At 35.9% G+C, this 16,328-nt stretch overlaps 1 protein-coding gene across 4 annotated transcripts in view; it reads left to right on the top strand.

The window, feature by feature from the left end:
* The window catches only part of atp8a1 (ATPase phospholipid transporting 8A1), a 346,241-nt gene that overhangs the window by 182,718 nt on the left and 147,195 nt on the right, over positions 1 to 16,328 (top strand). For all 4 annotated transcript variants that reach the window (XM_039751372.1, XM_039751370.1, XM_039751373.1 and 1 more), the window contains 2 exons: positions 10,889 to 10,971; positions 15,545 to 15,594. In XM_039751372.1, the coding sequence (XP_039607306.1) occupies positions 10,889 to 10,971; positions 15,545 to 15,594 (133 nt within the window). The remainder of the gene's footprint in view (positions 1 to 10,888; positions 10,972 to 15,544; positions 15,595 to 16,328) is intronic.

The following is a 16,328-nucleotide window of genomic DNA, read 5'->3' as shown; positions in this document are numbered from 1 at the left end:
ACATTGCACAAATTTGGGTTCGGTCCAAACATACATGCATAGATCAAACTACTTTATATTAGTTCAGAAGCCTCAGCTTGTATTAACAACACTATTTCAGACTACTTCGGACTAGAACGTGGTATTTGACTAGGATGTCCCATGTCACCACTGCTCTTTGCAATCACCATCAAACCACTGGCTGTATACCTTCGAAATGCATAAGAGATAAAGGGAATTTTCTGAGAAGGACTTGAACAGAAGGACTTGAACAGAAAATATCACTATATGCAAATGATATGGTACTGTATATATCTGACCCACGGAATTCGGTGCCAGCAGTCCTAAAGGCATTATCAGATTTTCAAAAGATATCTGGACTCAAAATCAATTTGCATAAACATGAGCTTTTTCCGGTGAATTCTCTAGCAGACAATATCAGATTGGATACCTTCCCATTTATCTTAGCAGATCAGTTTAAATATCTAGGGGTAAATATCACAAGCAAATATAATGTTCTTTTTCAACAAAATATTGCTGTCTGCATGGAAAAAATTAAACAAGACTTGAATAGATGGTATACCTTGCATCTTACATTAGCAGGGAGAATCAACATTGAAATAGGAGGAGGAGCTTGGGAAGGGGGTTCATCTTTACAAACCATCTCCATAACCATTAACATATCATTTTATAAGAAATTAGACTTAATCATAACTTCATTTATTTGGAATTCAAAACATCCATGTATCCAAAGGGTGACACTTCAATGGCCTAAAGCATAAGGGAGTATGGCACTACCTAACTTTCAGTTTTATTACTTGGTGGCAATTATACAAATCGATGAATATATACAAGCCTGCTCTGTAATAGAAATAAAATCTTAAAGTACTTCTCTATATTCCCTACTTTGTGCCCCAGTTATTTCAAATTTCCATCAGTATGCTAATACTCCAATTGCCCTTCACTCTCTCAGAATATGGAACCAATGTAAGAAGCACTTAAGACAGAGAAGCTTTTATTTTTTGCACCCCTACATGACAACTACCATTTTCCACCCTCTCAAATATATAAACCATTTAATGTCTGGAAAATACTGCATCTTACGAACATTTACGCTTCAAATTCAACTTCTCATCAACACAATTCTCCCACTACTTTCAAGCTTGAGACTTTGCTAAACGGAACCTCCCCAATTTTCCTCACCTCCTACCTTGTTCTATTTCAGAAGAAATATTGGTCAGTCTTGAAGACTCAAATAGCAAATCTACAATTTTTTTAAAATATCTTAAAAGTCCCTTCTTTTAAAAGACCCCAGAGCCCATTGGGGAAAGGATCTGTCACTTAATATTTCAGAAAAAGAGCGAAGGCAGCCATGCATAGAATACCCTCTAGCTCTATATGTGCAAAGCATTAAATCACTCAACTTAAAATCTTTTATCAAGCGCATTTATCTCAATTAAAATTGTCAAAAATGTTTCCAGTACAAGATTCAACCAGCGAATGTTGCAATCAAGCTCTACCCTCACTGGGCCACATGTTCTGGGCATGCACCAAATTAACAACATTTTGGACATTTTGCCTATCAGACAGCCTCAGTGTCACAATCACTCTGGACCTATTAACAACTGTGTTTGGTGTATTCCCAGATGGGTTTAGAGTGAAGAAGGACAAACAAGCTGTAATTGCCTTTACTACACTACTAGCCCTCAGACTTACCTTGCTCAAATGGAAGAATCCCCCCCCACCACTTTTAAGTCAGTGGGGGTAACTAATGTTCTGTAGTCCTTGAAATTGGAAAAAAACAAATTCTTATTTAGAGGATCTGCTCAAAACCTTTTTTAAAATATGGCAGGATCTAATCAATAATGTTTTAAATTAAGCTTCCTTTTTTGGGAAAAGGTTACTCTTCCTTTCTTGTTCCTTTTATAGAGTAGCATTTTGTTATTGCCTCTCCTCTCTTTCTCTCGGGCAGGGGTTGAATTTTACTTTGCCTTGTTAAGTTTGATTTAACTGTATAGAATGTTATCTGCTTCTAAATATATAAAAAAAAATACATAGCCAGTCCTGGCATTTTATAATGGAGAGGCACGTGACACTCCTAAAACATAAACTAAACTAACAATCGTGCACCAATATTGTAAATGTATTAAGGGCAACTTAAGCAGTTCTTTAATCAAATTCTGATCTTCCCCTGTTTTCCCACATTTGCATAGATGAAAGCTCAGATGTCCCCTTATTTCATCCACATAGTTTTTGAATCTGTTAAGGTGTTTGCTTAATGTACATAACTTGGTAGTTTTTGCAAGAATTCTATTATGATGCTTTGTGTATAAAACAGTAATGGCAACCTGAAATCTCAAAGTTTTTTATGTGATTATTTTAGTAAAGCATTGAAAATTTAGACTTTAATTAACTAAGGCTAATTAAAATTTCACATAATCCCACTGTAATTTTTATTTTTCAAACATTAATCTGATAAATCCTTGCATTTTGGACTTAGTCTTAATTCCTCCTGGTTCAAACCTGGTCAGCACAAGCGGCTTTGGTATTTTCCCATGCCAAGTTGACTGCACAAAGGTATTCAAGAAAGGTGCACCACCATGTTTGCCTCGGTCACCTTTGGTTACATTTCCCATACACTGTCGTCCATAGCATGGCCACTTTTGGTAGGCGTTCTTGGGGCTTGTGGAGAATGTGGCCCTCAGACCAAAACCAACGTTCAGTGACAATATCAACTACAGGGTGACTGGCTATTCAACGAGATTCTTCTTCATTACTGACGTGGTCATGGTATGAGATACAAGGGATCCGTCAGAGGCAACATTGCTGAAATACAATCAGGTGTTTCATGATGTCAACTTTAAAGTTTCACAGGCATAGATAATGTTAGGAATTACAGTCGAATTCAGAAGGTGAATTTTAGTTTGTAGGGCAATGCTGCTGGATTTCCAGATAAGCCCCAAGTGGCGCATAACAGTCTTAGCCTTCCCAATCAGACATTGGGTACCTTGGTTGGACCCATCTCCTGTTGCCATAATGCTACCAGGAAAGATGAAGTGATCCACTTCCTTGAGGCGCTATTGACCAATGAAGATGGGAGTGCTGACATTGGAGTAACTACACATGCTTCAACACTGCTGTGTGTACCCATTGAGCACTTGCTGAGTGACTCTAAGCAAGGGGATATTGTTGGCAAAGTCCAAGTCCACAAGCCTTAGCCCATCTCGTCATGGCAGGCCAAAGTTGCATTGCATTTAATAAACACCTTTTATCTTTTTACATAAGATATTTTGGTAAGTTCAGAGTGCATCAACACTGAAGAACACTTACACCGATGCCTGTTATGTGATGCTCAGGGTAAAAAGCCCTTCATTAAATATAATGTAATGAAATATAACTACTCAATTAAGTCCACCTAAAAATAGCAAACAGAGAATATTGTTTCTTTTGTAAGCAGTTTATCTCTACCTTCAACAGAAATAATACCACAAAAATTTAGAAAATGTAAACCAACTGTCAAAATATACTCATTATTATTTGGAGGAAAAAACTGCAAAGCAGTTAAACCTGTGTATTTTTAGTTTGACATAAAAATGAATCACTGCATGATGTGATTATATAATTTCAATAACCATCCTCATATTTTCATGACCTTCCCTCTAATTAAGAACATTATGGGTGTGAAAGCTAGAAGCCATTCTTTTCAGCTGCAGACACGAAGCATATTATTGATTTAAAAAAAAAAAAAAGTTAACATAATTCAGGAGTTACCAGGTAATTATAAAAGAATGTTTCAAATTCAAAAATATCCCAAAGAGCTTTAATGTTTTTTTTTATTGAATTTGCACAGTGTTGAGATTGATGGGTTAATTGACTTTAGGTTTGTACCAGAACATTTTAGGAAAATGTTGATACTTTATAGAGGAGCATGAATAGTTAAGCTAAAAACCTCAAAATTTCACATATTATTGTTATTTTGTTTTTTTAAGCAGTTATTCATTGTGATTAGCAACCAACAAAACCCGAGGTGTGTGAAAGTGTTGTTAACAACAAATGTAGGTGCTTAGAAATGATCTGGAGGTATAAAATGACTACATACTGTACCTTAAACCAAATTAAAGTTATATATATAAATAGAGAAAAACAAGAGGTAAAAGTGTCACCCATGCTGTTTGATGTTTGTTTCTTTAACTCTATGTCTGCAAAACATAAGACATGAATTGTTTCAATTTAATAGACATATTTTGTGATCAAATAGCAGTAATATCACTGACCCCTAATTTCTACTATCTAGGAATGCACACACCATCCCAAAATCCCTGATCTGTTAAGAGAGACAGTACCTAGGAAAAATGTTCACTGCTGGTTAAAAGGCAAGGAAAGAATAGAGAGGTCCAGGAGAAGAAATATATGAGGCAAAAATGAATATTAACAGAGAAAATAGAGGACAGGCAATTAGAAATATTAGTTGTAAAAACAAAGACTGAATGACAATCATAAAATTTATGAAGAAAAGTGCCAAGGGCATAAATGACAGATGGTATCAGTGGCCAGATGTGCAACATAAAGTTTACAGAGGATGAGGTACAAGCAATGTACAATTTTAATTTTGAAAATGCGGGTAATTTGTGATTTTAAATGATGCAAGGATATTGTCAAGTACAGCTTACCACAAGATTGGGGGAGAAGAGGTGAGCACACACTGCTAGACTTGTATATAAAGATGTTACTTCTTATATTTTGGAGTTAACTGGCAGGAAAAAGTTATAAAGGGGAGGAAAGGAAGATAAGAGAATATTTGGATTCTGTTTGTTTTAAGGACTAGCCTGATTTGAAAGTAGAAGAAGGAGGAGCAGAAAACCTAGACCTCAATAATAGGAACATTCCAAATGTGGAGTTGTGATAAATGTCACTATGTTTTAGTTGAGAAGAGATTGGCTTGCCACCAATATGAATATAATAGCTAATTTCATACTCAAGGACCTCAAGGGAAATTAGAAGAAAGTACATTTAAGACTGTATGCCAGAAAGCACATCTTCACACAGAGGGTTTTGGAACCAGGGACAAATGTCAAAATTACTTCTTCTAGCTTGATTAGTTATACAATGAGCAATTACTTATTCTCTATACTTATTATCTGCAATTTCGTTTAAAAGTGTACAATTCCTTCTTAATAAATGGAAGAAATCAGTGGAGTTAAAGTACCATTTGAGGTCACATAGTTAAAAATTTTTTTTTTCTTTTTCGCTGCATTGTTTCAAGTATTTTGACGTAATCTCTGTTCTCATTACAAAATTCTGTTTTTGGTACTTAACAGTAGTATATTATATTGATTTGCTCCTGGAATTTCAAAGCCAAGCTCATCAGGTCAGTCCCAGAACTATGGCAGTGAGTACGAGTAATTTTTAGTGAATGGCTAATTTTTGTCTTTTATGAAACCCAAGGCCATAATCGGCTTTTTACTTCTTGGCTACTAAGCCCTAACTGATATTTCAGAATCATCTTGTGTTTTTCTTTTAGTAATGTAAAATTCTAAAAAAGGAATGCTTATTGTCAGCTCTCTTTAGAGAACAGGTATTCCCAGTTCAACATTTTCTTTGTGATGTGTTTTATTTAATAGCAATACAATATATCGATTTACTCTTGTACTCTCTGTAGTACTATAAAATTGGAACACTTGCTTTTAAAATTCTTTCAGAAAAGAAAAATGAAAGGTCTAGCCATGTTAAATTTTTGTTGTTTTTTTTTACTAGAAAATCAATCCTCTGTTAAAAGAGAGTGCATTGAATTCAGACAGTTATTTAGTTTATTTTCTATTCAGAGCTATTTATTTTGATCCGAATTGCACTGTAATTATGTTTAACTCATTGTTCTGGAGATTGGAGACGTGTTGCAAGTTTTGTGTTATTTTGGTTGTCTGAGCAGTCAGTTATAATGCTGGGACAGACAACAATCAAATGGCAAACCCCAGCAAGTATAGATTGGCAGCATTACATCCTCCATGCTCACTCATGACACAGGCACCCCACAAGATAGTGTGCTGAGCCCTCTTCTGTAATCCTTGTTCACCTCTGACAAAGTGACCAAACACAGCTCCAACTCCATCATTACATTTTTAAAGACACTTCCAACACAGGCCTAAACATCAACAATGGTAAGATGGCTTAAAGAGAAGTGGTCTTCATTTTGACTTTATGGTTCCAGTGCAACAATCTGACAAAATCAGCAAAAACAGGAAGCTGGTCAAAGACTTCTGGAAGCAGTAGGCAGACTACAGTTACTCATCTACATCGGAGGGAAAGCTGTTGAAAGAGTGAGAAGCTTTACATTTCTAGGAGTAACTATTACTAATGAACTGAAGTTGAAACAGCACATAATGTCTTGTCAAAAAGGCTCACCAGCACTTCTACATCCTCACACATCTAAACACAGCTTGCCATTTCCCATCTGTTTTCATGAACTTCTGTAGGGGCACAGTGGAGTCCATCAACACTGGCAGCATCACATCCTGTTATGGCACAGGCTCAGTTCAAAGTCCTAAAGCACTGCAGAAGGGTGGAGAAGGTGACACGGAATATTACTGAGACTGAGCTACCTGTTTAGGGAATCTGTAACACTTGCTCTCTTTGAAAGGCAAACAGGATAATTAAAGACCGCAGCTGTCCTGCTCAGCTGCTTTTCTTACTCACCATTGGGACCCACATCAGTAGATTCAGAGGTTGTGTCCATCAACTAGTTATAAGGTTGTTGAGCAGTCAATCATAAGAACAAATATTATATGACAGTCTATTTGTACAATACTTGCAAATGTATACTGTATATACAGGTATATACTGTATGTATTAATATAATTGGTGTATATATTTATGTATGTATAATACAGTGATCCCTCGCTATATCGCGCTTCGACTTTCGCAGCTTCACTCCATCGCGGATTTTAAATGTAAGCATATTTAAATATATATCACGGATTTTTCGCTCGTTCGCGGATTTCTGCGGACAATGGGTCTTTTAATTTATGGAACATGCTTCCTCAGTTTGCTTGCCCAGTTGATTTAATAGAAGGGACGCTATTGGCGGATGGCTAAGCTACCCAATCAGAGCATGTATTACGTATTAACTAAAACTCCTCAATGATATACGATATGCTTCCCGCGCGGTGCTTGATTGTTTGCTTTTCTCTCTCTCTCACTCTCTCTTGACATTCTCTGCTTCTGACGGAGGGGGTGTGAGCAGAGGGGCTGTTTGCACAGAGGCTGTTTGCCTAGAGGATACGGAGGCTCTTCTAAAAAATGCCGCTTTATCGCGGTGCTTCGGCATACTTAAAAGCCCAAAAGCACACATTGATTGTTTGCTTTTCTGTCACGCTCGCTCTCTCTCTCTCTGACATTCTCTTCTCCTAACACGCATTCCTTTGAGGAGAAGATATGTTTGCATTCTTTTAATTGTGAGAAAGATCTGTCATCTCTGTCTTGTCGTGGAGCACAGTTTAAACTTTTGACTAAAGGGTGTTATTTCATGTCTAGAGGGTTCTAATAATGTTAACAGTGTGGGAGAGTTTATAAGGGCTTAAAATATATAAAAATAATCATACAAACATATGGTTTCTACTTCGCGGATTTTCATCTATCGCCGGGGGGTTCTGGAAACGCAACCCCCGAGATCCAGGAGGGATTACTGTATGCTGTATATGTTGTATGCTGTGTAAACATTTTATTTATTTATTTGTTTGTTTTTTGTCAACTGTTCTAAGGAGACAAGCAAGTAAGAATTTAATTTAAACTATGTGCATATGACAATAAATGTAACTTGGTAAGTCAATAGTTATTAACTTCTGTCTATAGTTTATGTATACAGGATTAAATTTACCCTGTGACCCAGAATTGGATTTTGTGGGGTGCAAAACATTACATGTAGCATGCTGGGCCACTGAATATCATTATGAAAATCTCAGTCTTGTCTTTTTTTTTGTTTGCAATATAAAAAAAATGGTTTGCCATTGTACATTGGGAAATGTAGCAATTATGTTTGGATAATTCCACCAGTCATGTAACATTCAGTATAGTTACATGTGTTTTAATAATTCAGATATTCACGGATACCTGGTTTCTACAGTGCCATGTAAATCCTTATTCCAGTTAGAGAAACCGGGTTATTGGTTTCTGGGAAACTTGGTCAACAGACGTAGATTTCTCTGTGGGCATCCATGTTAACTGGCCACTGTGATACTCTTAAGGATTAGGTAGTCTGCACATGTTCATTGTGCTCTCTTAGCCTGTGCCTGTGCTATCTTTACACTGAATAAACAGTGCTAAGCTCAGTAGCACAATCTCAAGCACAGTAATGTGTTGAAAAGAATCTGCATTTTGTAGTCGGATTAAGTAATGAGTAACTTAACACAATACTTATTTGATTGAAGAAAAATGTCTATGCAGCACCTAGTGTACAAAGAGTATGTGTACTACTAAACTGCTCCTTTGCAGGGCTTAATCACACAACAAAGCAGAAAAAGTGTATTATATGTAATCCACTAACAGAAACCTATTTAAAAAGTGTCAGTTTAATTTTTATCTGTTTGCTATAGATATATTAAAACAGTGTAAATGAGTGGTATGGTTGTGAGTGTTTATACCTCAGATCTTCTAGGGATCATTTTAGCTGAGGATGTAAAAAAGGGGATGGATGTTATTTACTTCACAGAGCATGAAGGAGTAATCTTATTTATAAAACACAAGAAAATTACCACACGTGGCTGTGTTTTTACTCAGTTTCATGAAGGCTCATTAAAGGGTTTAGGATTAATAAGAAATGCTGGCCAGTGAAATGTGCAGCTCTTCACACAAAAGAAGAAAAATTATTTCAAAAGTAACGTATTGTTTGTGCTGCATTCCATTTCAAAAAAAGTAATTATATAATATAGTTACTTTTTTGTATGTAATGAGTAATGTAACTAGGTTGCTTTTAAAAGTAACATTTTCCCCACTGTTAAGGGGACACAGGATCCATGTTTTTTTTTGTTTTTTTTTCACTCATGGCAGCCCTTGAGGACATTAAAATGTTTTAGCTTATCTATAGTTGGAACATTCTTTGATGATATTACAGGTGTGATGTAATGCTTTATGCATTATAATTTTGATCTTATTATTTCTTATTTCAAAAAGGAAGAAAGTAAACCCAGTGCTAATCAGCCAGTTAGTTGAATGAGGCACTTCTTTCCACATCATAGTGGTTATTCTCTCTGTATTTTGGTTCTCCCACATGCATATTCAGTTAGCTGTCAATTGTTAGTTTGGCCAATGTCAATGTGAATGTGGCTGTATAAGTCTGGACCCTGCATTGGACTGGCACCCTGTCCCAGGGTTGTTTCTGCATTGCCCCTGAAGATGCTGTGATATGCTCTTACCCACTACAAAATTAAATTGGATTAAATAAGTCTGAAAATGTCATGTTATAATGTTTACATTTGGCGGTCAAAATTGTGAATTGAATTTGCTGTCCCATAAAGTACATTTGCTATAAGTATTCACTAAAATTGAAAATTCTGGAAAACAGAATAAGAACATTAGAACAATCTAGATGAGAACAGCCCATTCAGGCCAACAATGATCGCCAGTCCTATCCACTTAATTATTCTAAAAAAACATCACGTCTAGATTTGAAAGTTCCTGTCTTACTGACTACCACGCTACTTGGTAGCTAGTTCCAAGTGTCTATGGTTCTGTGTGTTCTTATTTAAATAATTTGAAAACCTATTACACGTTTTATTTAGAGATTGAAGATTTATTTATCGTTAAGTCATTAATTTTGCATTTTCTGTGCATTGTTGAGTAATTGGAGAAACATGGCAGGGGGCATATTTTGTATTGTTTTATCAATTAATTTGCAGTTTCAAAAGGTGCTGATCTGATTGCTAGACACAGTATAAATGCTCATGCTCCAGGGTGTTTTATATCTGCTTAGGATTTGCTCTAAGTGGCCTCTGTTTTGATATCCTACCATTAAAAGATGTCTAGCAGGTATCATTGCTGAAAGTCACGATGTCCTGAATTGTTTCCTCTGACTGAAATTCACATCTTTTTACAGAAAAATTGTCACTTCTCATAGTTTGTCATTAATATATTGGTGATACAGGTATATGTTGAATTATAAACAAAAATGTTTTATCCCAAAACTTTCCCTATCTTTACCAACATGGACAACTACCAAGACCACAACCATTAAAATGATGGCCTCATCTGCCGGTCAGTCTTATGAATCACCCATGTTCCATGAATAATTCCCCGATGTTCTTAACTTTAAACATTAACTTTGACATTGGGGTGTTGTTTATTAACATCCAAAGTGGGAAGTCTGCTCTTTTGCTGAAGAGAACCATGGCCTTTCATTTTGAGATATTTGACAGTCATTCTGACCACTTCGTACTTCACAGCAGGTCACTCAATGTTCATTTTCAGTTTACTAATAAATATGTTATAGTAAAACAATTTCCTTTGTAGAAGCATGACCTATTGCTCTAAAAATATAAACCAGCAATTCCCCTCAGACAGAACCATTGATTTTCTCTCCTTAGAAATTGCATGCATTGTCAGACATGAACATGACATAAGTAAGTGTGAACGAGGATGAATTGGAGTCCCATACAGGTTTGCTTAAGAGTATAATGCAGTACTGCATTATATATTTCAATGTACAAAGGCTATCTAGAATATTATTGTTTTCCTGTGTTCATTTTTCCCAGATTTGTCATAGATAACTCCATTACTAATCACCCACAGTTATTTAATGTTTTAAATGTTAAACGTCTCCTTCATTGCTTTCTTTATTTTATTTTAAATGAATCACACATGGAGTTACATTCTTGAAGATCACATGTTTAAATATTGATTGTTTGTCAATTTTTTTTTACAGATGAAGGGGCTTTAGTAAGAGCTGCTAGAAACCTGGGCTTTGTGTTCTCTGGAAGAACTCCGGACTCTGTGATAATTGAAGCTGTAAGTAGTTCATAATAATCATTTTTTCTGCTTTGTGCTTTAATTTTTACTGTCCATTTTGAGATCTTTTATGCCCTGGTTAAAGTTGTCATTGGTATCTGTTGTGAAGATCAGAATGGTGTGGAGGTGCACTGTAGGGTTTTTTTTTTTTTTGGTCAAGGAGCTGGTTAAGGCCACTGCTCAAACAGGAGGCAAAATCGGCTGTCTGTGGCTTGGTCTCGATGTGAAGGAGTTTTCCGGGATTTAGAAACATATTCCAGGTGGTTCAATGAAAGTGGTCAAAGGAGAACTAGAGATCACTTATTTGTCCTCCCAGGCATGTGGGATCAGCAAGAAGCTACTGCCGCCAAAAGTAGGTGCCCCTGGCCCTTTAAGTATTGTTTTGCCTGTATGTAACCTGTTTCATGTAGCTCCCTGGAACCCCTTTTTCTGTAAATAGCTTTTAGGAGTAGACTTTAATGTTTATGGGTGATATTAAGTGAGGAGTTGGATCAAGCAAGACCCTCACTGGTCCTATAGGTTAGTCGTTTGTCTCTGTTCCAAACATCAAGAGTTAATCTAATTATAAATGTTGCACGTTATTATGGTAAGACTGTCTAGTTTTGTATGAAAACTTCACGAGAAACTCGCACTTTAAGTTATAGTCTTGTTGGTGTTCTGATGTCATCAGCAAATTTAATGATGAAGCTGAAGCATGTCTGGCCTCACAGTGTTAGGTGAACAAGAAGTACAGAAGGCAGCATAGCACAGGAGGAAATAATGCTGCCAGTCCACAAATGCTGAATTTTGCAAGTTACAAATTGAAAATACTGTTGCAAAGAGTGGTACTAAGTCCCACTTAGTATAATGTATTGTAATTTAAATAATAAAAGATTATTTTTGTAAAAAGGATGTGGTTTATATGAATATTATGTGTTATTGTAAACTCCATCCTTCCATCCATTTTATTTGTGCTGAGTGAAAAGAAGGAATGAACTCTGGACAGGAAACAAGTCCATCATAAAACTTTCTCACTCACTCACGCACTCACAGCACTAACTACTGCACCACCTTGCACCCTTCTTTCACTATTGTGTTAAGTGATTTTATTTGTGTAACGTTTACTAAGTTAAGATTTATTGAATGCATTAACTTGTTTCGTCGAATTTTGCTATTTTTGTATTTAACTACTTATGCATCTTTCATTAATTGTCAAACATGTTTTTTGTGGTTCAGGGTCTAGGGGCCTTGTAGTGGAAATAATTTCAGAAAGTAAAGTGACTATTGCTCCTAACTGGTTATGTGACAATACTGTGTCAGTTATTCTAAAGGATTTTTTGAAAACTTCAGTTCCATCAAATCTTGGTCTTATTATTAGTATTATTATTTATTTTGCAGACACCTTTATCCAAGGTGATTTACAAAGCAATTTATAATATAAAAATGATTAGAAGGTGTAAAATATATGAACCAGTGTGGTGTGACTTGCCAGCACATAAATATAAAAATGTTTTAATAATGATTGATGCTAGCCTTTTCTTTAATATTTCCGTAAAGTCTTCAAGATTTCTAGTTTCCCTTTTAAAAAATGTAGGAAAAGATTAGTTTGAGAACATTGGTAGTTTCACCAATCAGAATAGATCATTCAGTTCATGAAGCCTGCTTGGTTGGCTAATACCTCTCCCAGATACATTTTAAAAGTTGTTAAAGCATCTGCTTTAATTAGACGACTTGCTAGATTTTTCCATATTTTGATAAATATTTGTTTTAAGCAGTGATTCGAGGCTTCAGTGTTCAATGTCCTTCCCTTAATTTCCACTGGTTTCCTTAAGTATATGATTTACTATTTAATTGAAGGGATGCTGCTGGATCAATTCTATCAATTCCTTTGAGTCATAGAATAAAATTATTTTCTGTCATATCCATCCAACAGATACTTGTGGAAACCGCCATCCATTTCTGAGTTCTTTTTTCCATACCCACTCAGTCATTGTACTTGGTGTATTCTAGAAGTAAGACAGGAAATAATCCTAGACAAAGAGCTAGTTAATCACAAAGGCACGCTCACTCACAGGCACACTGTGTCCGTGTAGAGTTGTCAATTGTCCTAACACACAATTTTTTGGCATGTGGAAGCTAAACTAGGCTTGACTTTAGAAAAACTAGTGTAGATATCGTAAGAATATGCCTACTCAAGTCAGACAATGACTAGGATGGAATTTGAATTAGAGCTAAGAGGTACCAGATCTAACCACTAACCTACTGTACCAAAAGTTCTAGAGAGAGGCATAAATTTTTTAGGGTTAAAAATCATGAGGCAAAAATCACCCAATAAGCAAAAGAACCTTCTCCCAACAAGGAGGATGAAAATAGCAACAAATTACTGGGTGATGTGCTGCTTAGCATATGTGTGAACTGCCTTGTAAGCAGAGAATGTATTTCTTCACATTTTCTGTTACTTATTAACACTTCAGCATCCTGTTTTCCCAGCTCAGAGGGGTTTTCACCTAACAAGATTCAGAACTTAAAGGTGCTATAGTAAATCTTTTGACCTAGTTACTGAAATTAAAAAGGAAATTACCATTTTAACTCCTTTATGACAGCTAATGAGATAATGAATAATCTTGTCAGTTCCCATATTGTGCTGGATTTATTCAAAGTGAACAATAGACTAAAAACTTTGCAGAAGCATTATGCTCTGGAAAGTGACTATAGTATGCTGAGCTTTTTCTCAGTTGTTCAGCAGTGGCCTCATCTGTATTTGTAACCTTTTGGCATATAAGACAAGCTTAAAAAAAAGAAACTACAAGTATCTATAGCCTTTATGGGTAGTTCAGATATTCAGAATAATATCATTAATCTCCTTTAAAGTCCATACATTTGGACACACATCACTTTCACTCAAAATAGTTTAACCTACTTGCCCTCTCTGCTTTCTGCCTAGTTGTTAAAATAAAGAATATTTTTTATTTGATTCTCAGGACTTTCTTAAGCAGTTCTAAACCAGTTTTATTACTGTTAACATTTGATAACTATCAGGGTTTTTTCTATAGCTGAGCAAACTTCTGAGCTGTACATGAGCAGTTGAAATTTGCTTTGCTAGACTGACACAATGTAGCTTTTCTACCAATGGAAGTGCAGCAAATACTTCCTTTAAAACTCTTCAAATATTAGTATTTTCTTCAGCTGTCTTACAGTCCATCAGACTGATGCCTAGCCAACTGATTTAGGCTTTCCTAACTCCAAGTCCTCATAATAATATGCATGAAGGCATTTTAAATGCCTTTTATTATCTTACTTTATATTATTTCAAACCTAGTGGTGTCAATTATAGGCTGCTTTACTGACTGGGATTGTCTTTACTTTCACTCTCTAAGTTCAACAGTGGCCTTCACAGAGGGACTCAGTTAATCACCAACAGAGGGCTTCACAAGAGTGACCTCTCATGCCCTTAATGGACTTCAGTTAAACAAGGGATGAACAATCTAACTTAACTAAACAGGAGTTTACTATATAGTAATATTTGCCATTTTATAAAGTGTAGACAGACAAAGACACTGGCTTTCAAGCTTTCACATTAAAAAAAGATGTTTATTTAAATCAAAACCAAAATCAGCAAATATAAAGCAATACAAAAAAATCATAAAACCAAATGACCAAGTTCCTTAGTTAAAAATTATATATACTCGATTGAAAAATAAAGAGAAACAAATTTATTGTCAGAGACAAAGCTCTTTGTAAAAGTGTCAATTTTTTTCACCAAGCAGCAACTGATCCGAGTGCTTCTTGCAAGTGTCCATATCAGCTGAAAAAGAACTGTCTTCTTTTACAAAAGGCAGCCACTCTCCCTATCACTCCCATTATTCTCATCTCTGTTAGCAGAATGTCATGAATTTTTGCAGTTTCTCAAAACACAGAGAAAATGTTATTAAATCATTATCACAAACTCAAGGATATTTTCCTCAACGAGACTTTCAGGCTAAGGCCTATCACTTGAGATCTGTCTGCAGGTTAAAGTATCTCCTATGCACTACCAATGGCTGTATTAGCTTTATGCCAGACATTGTGATATCTGTAGTGTCCAAAGGGTTCTTTATTGGGTATTCTTTCCATAGAATGCTATTCCAGAAAGTTTGGGAATCATCCAGGTGTTTCTTTGCAAATGCTATGCAAGACATTACCCTTGAATAGCAGAGGTTTCCACATTGATCCGCTCCCATGAATCCCATTTATATTCTGTCTCTTTGTTATTGTGGAGTCATAAACGCTGACCTTAGCTTAGGACGGCAAGGACTGTGGTTCTTTAGATATTCTTCTGGGACCCTTGAATTTGTTGTCACTGTGCCCCTGGGCTAATTTTGGCTGGCTGAGAGTAAATACTTCTTCACAGAACTGTATAATGACAAACACTGTGTCTGGCCCTTATAAAATGTATGGGCAAACTGAAATACAGAACAGTGAAAAAACTGTCAGCTTTTCCTTTCTCTGTATGTGGAATACCACATGCGTATGTATATATAGATTTTTAAACAAATTATGATATTCTTTAAGTGTGTTTTATTTCTGTATCTCTATGTATGCTTTATTTCTACAGCTTGACCAAGAGGAGCGATATGAACTATTAAATGTTTTGGAATTCACAAGGTAAGCTAGTACTGTAGAGTGTTCAAAAAAGGATTTTTTCTGTCTGTCTGATACATTTTGTTTAAATAAATAATTTAAATAAGAGTGGGAGACAATGACCAATAGCTGGAATGGCTCCCTCATTACTCCATGTTCCTATAGTTGATTCACAGCCCAGTTACAGTTTGTTTTATTTTGTTCTTGTGTTGTACAGTTATTTGGTCATATCCTAAAAATATGCATACTGGCTTAGTTGTGAACTCTAAAATAGTCCCAGTATTAGTGATGGTGGATGTGTATAACATTGCTCCATGACATAGACTGGTATTCTAACAAGGGCTGGTTTCTGTTTTGTACCTTTTACTACCGGGATACATACTGACTCTCTATGATGCTGCAAAAACTTGACTTTAACTTTGCTTGTCTATAAAGTGTCATGGAGGTAACTAACAGCTGAACAGAACAGGCCACACTATCCTCAGCAACTTCTTGGGAATCCCCCAACACCTCCCGACTATTGTATAGATATGTAATCCTTAGAGTGAGTCCTTGGTCTACCTCTGGCTCATCTTCCAATGAGATCTGCCTTGTACACCATACTGATTACAAACCCTAACTACCACAGGGAGTGAGCATTGAAACTGTATGACAGGAAACATGATTTGGCCAACTGAACTCACAATATCATTCTTTTGGTCACTAATCCAGACCTTGTGACCATAGGTGTAATCTAATGTGTAAAGTGGAAAAGGTAT

This window comes from Polypterus senegalus, chromosome 4 (genome assembly GCF_016835505.1).
Source record: "Polypterus senegalus isolate Bchr_013 chromosome 4, ASM1683550v1, whole genome shotgun sequence".
Taxonomy (NCBI): Eukaryota; Metazoa; Chordata; class Cladistia; order Polypteriformes; family Polypteridae; genus Polypterus; species Polypterus senegalus.
This window is presented reverse-complemented; position numbering and strand designations above follow the sequence as displayed.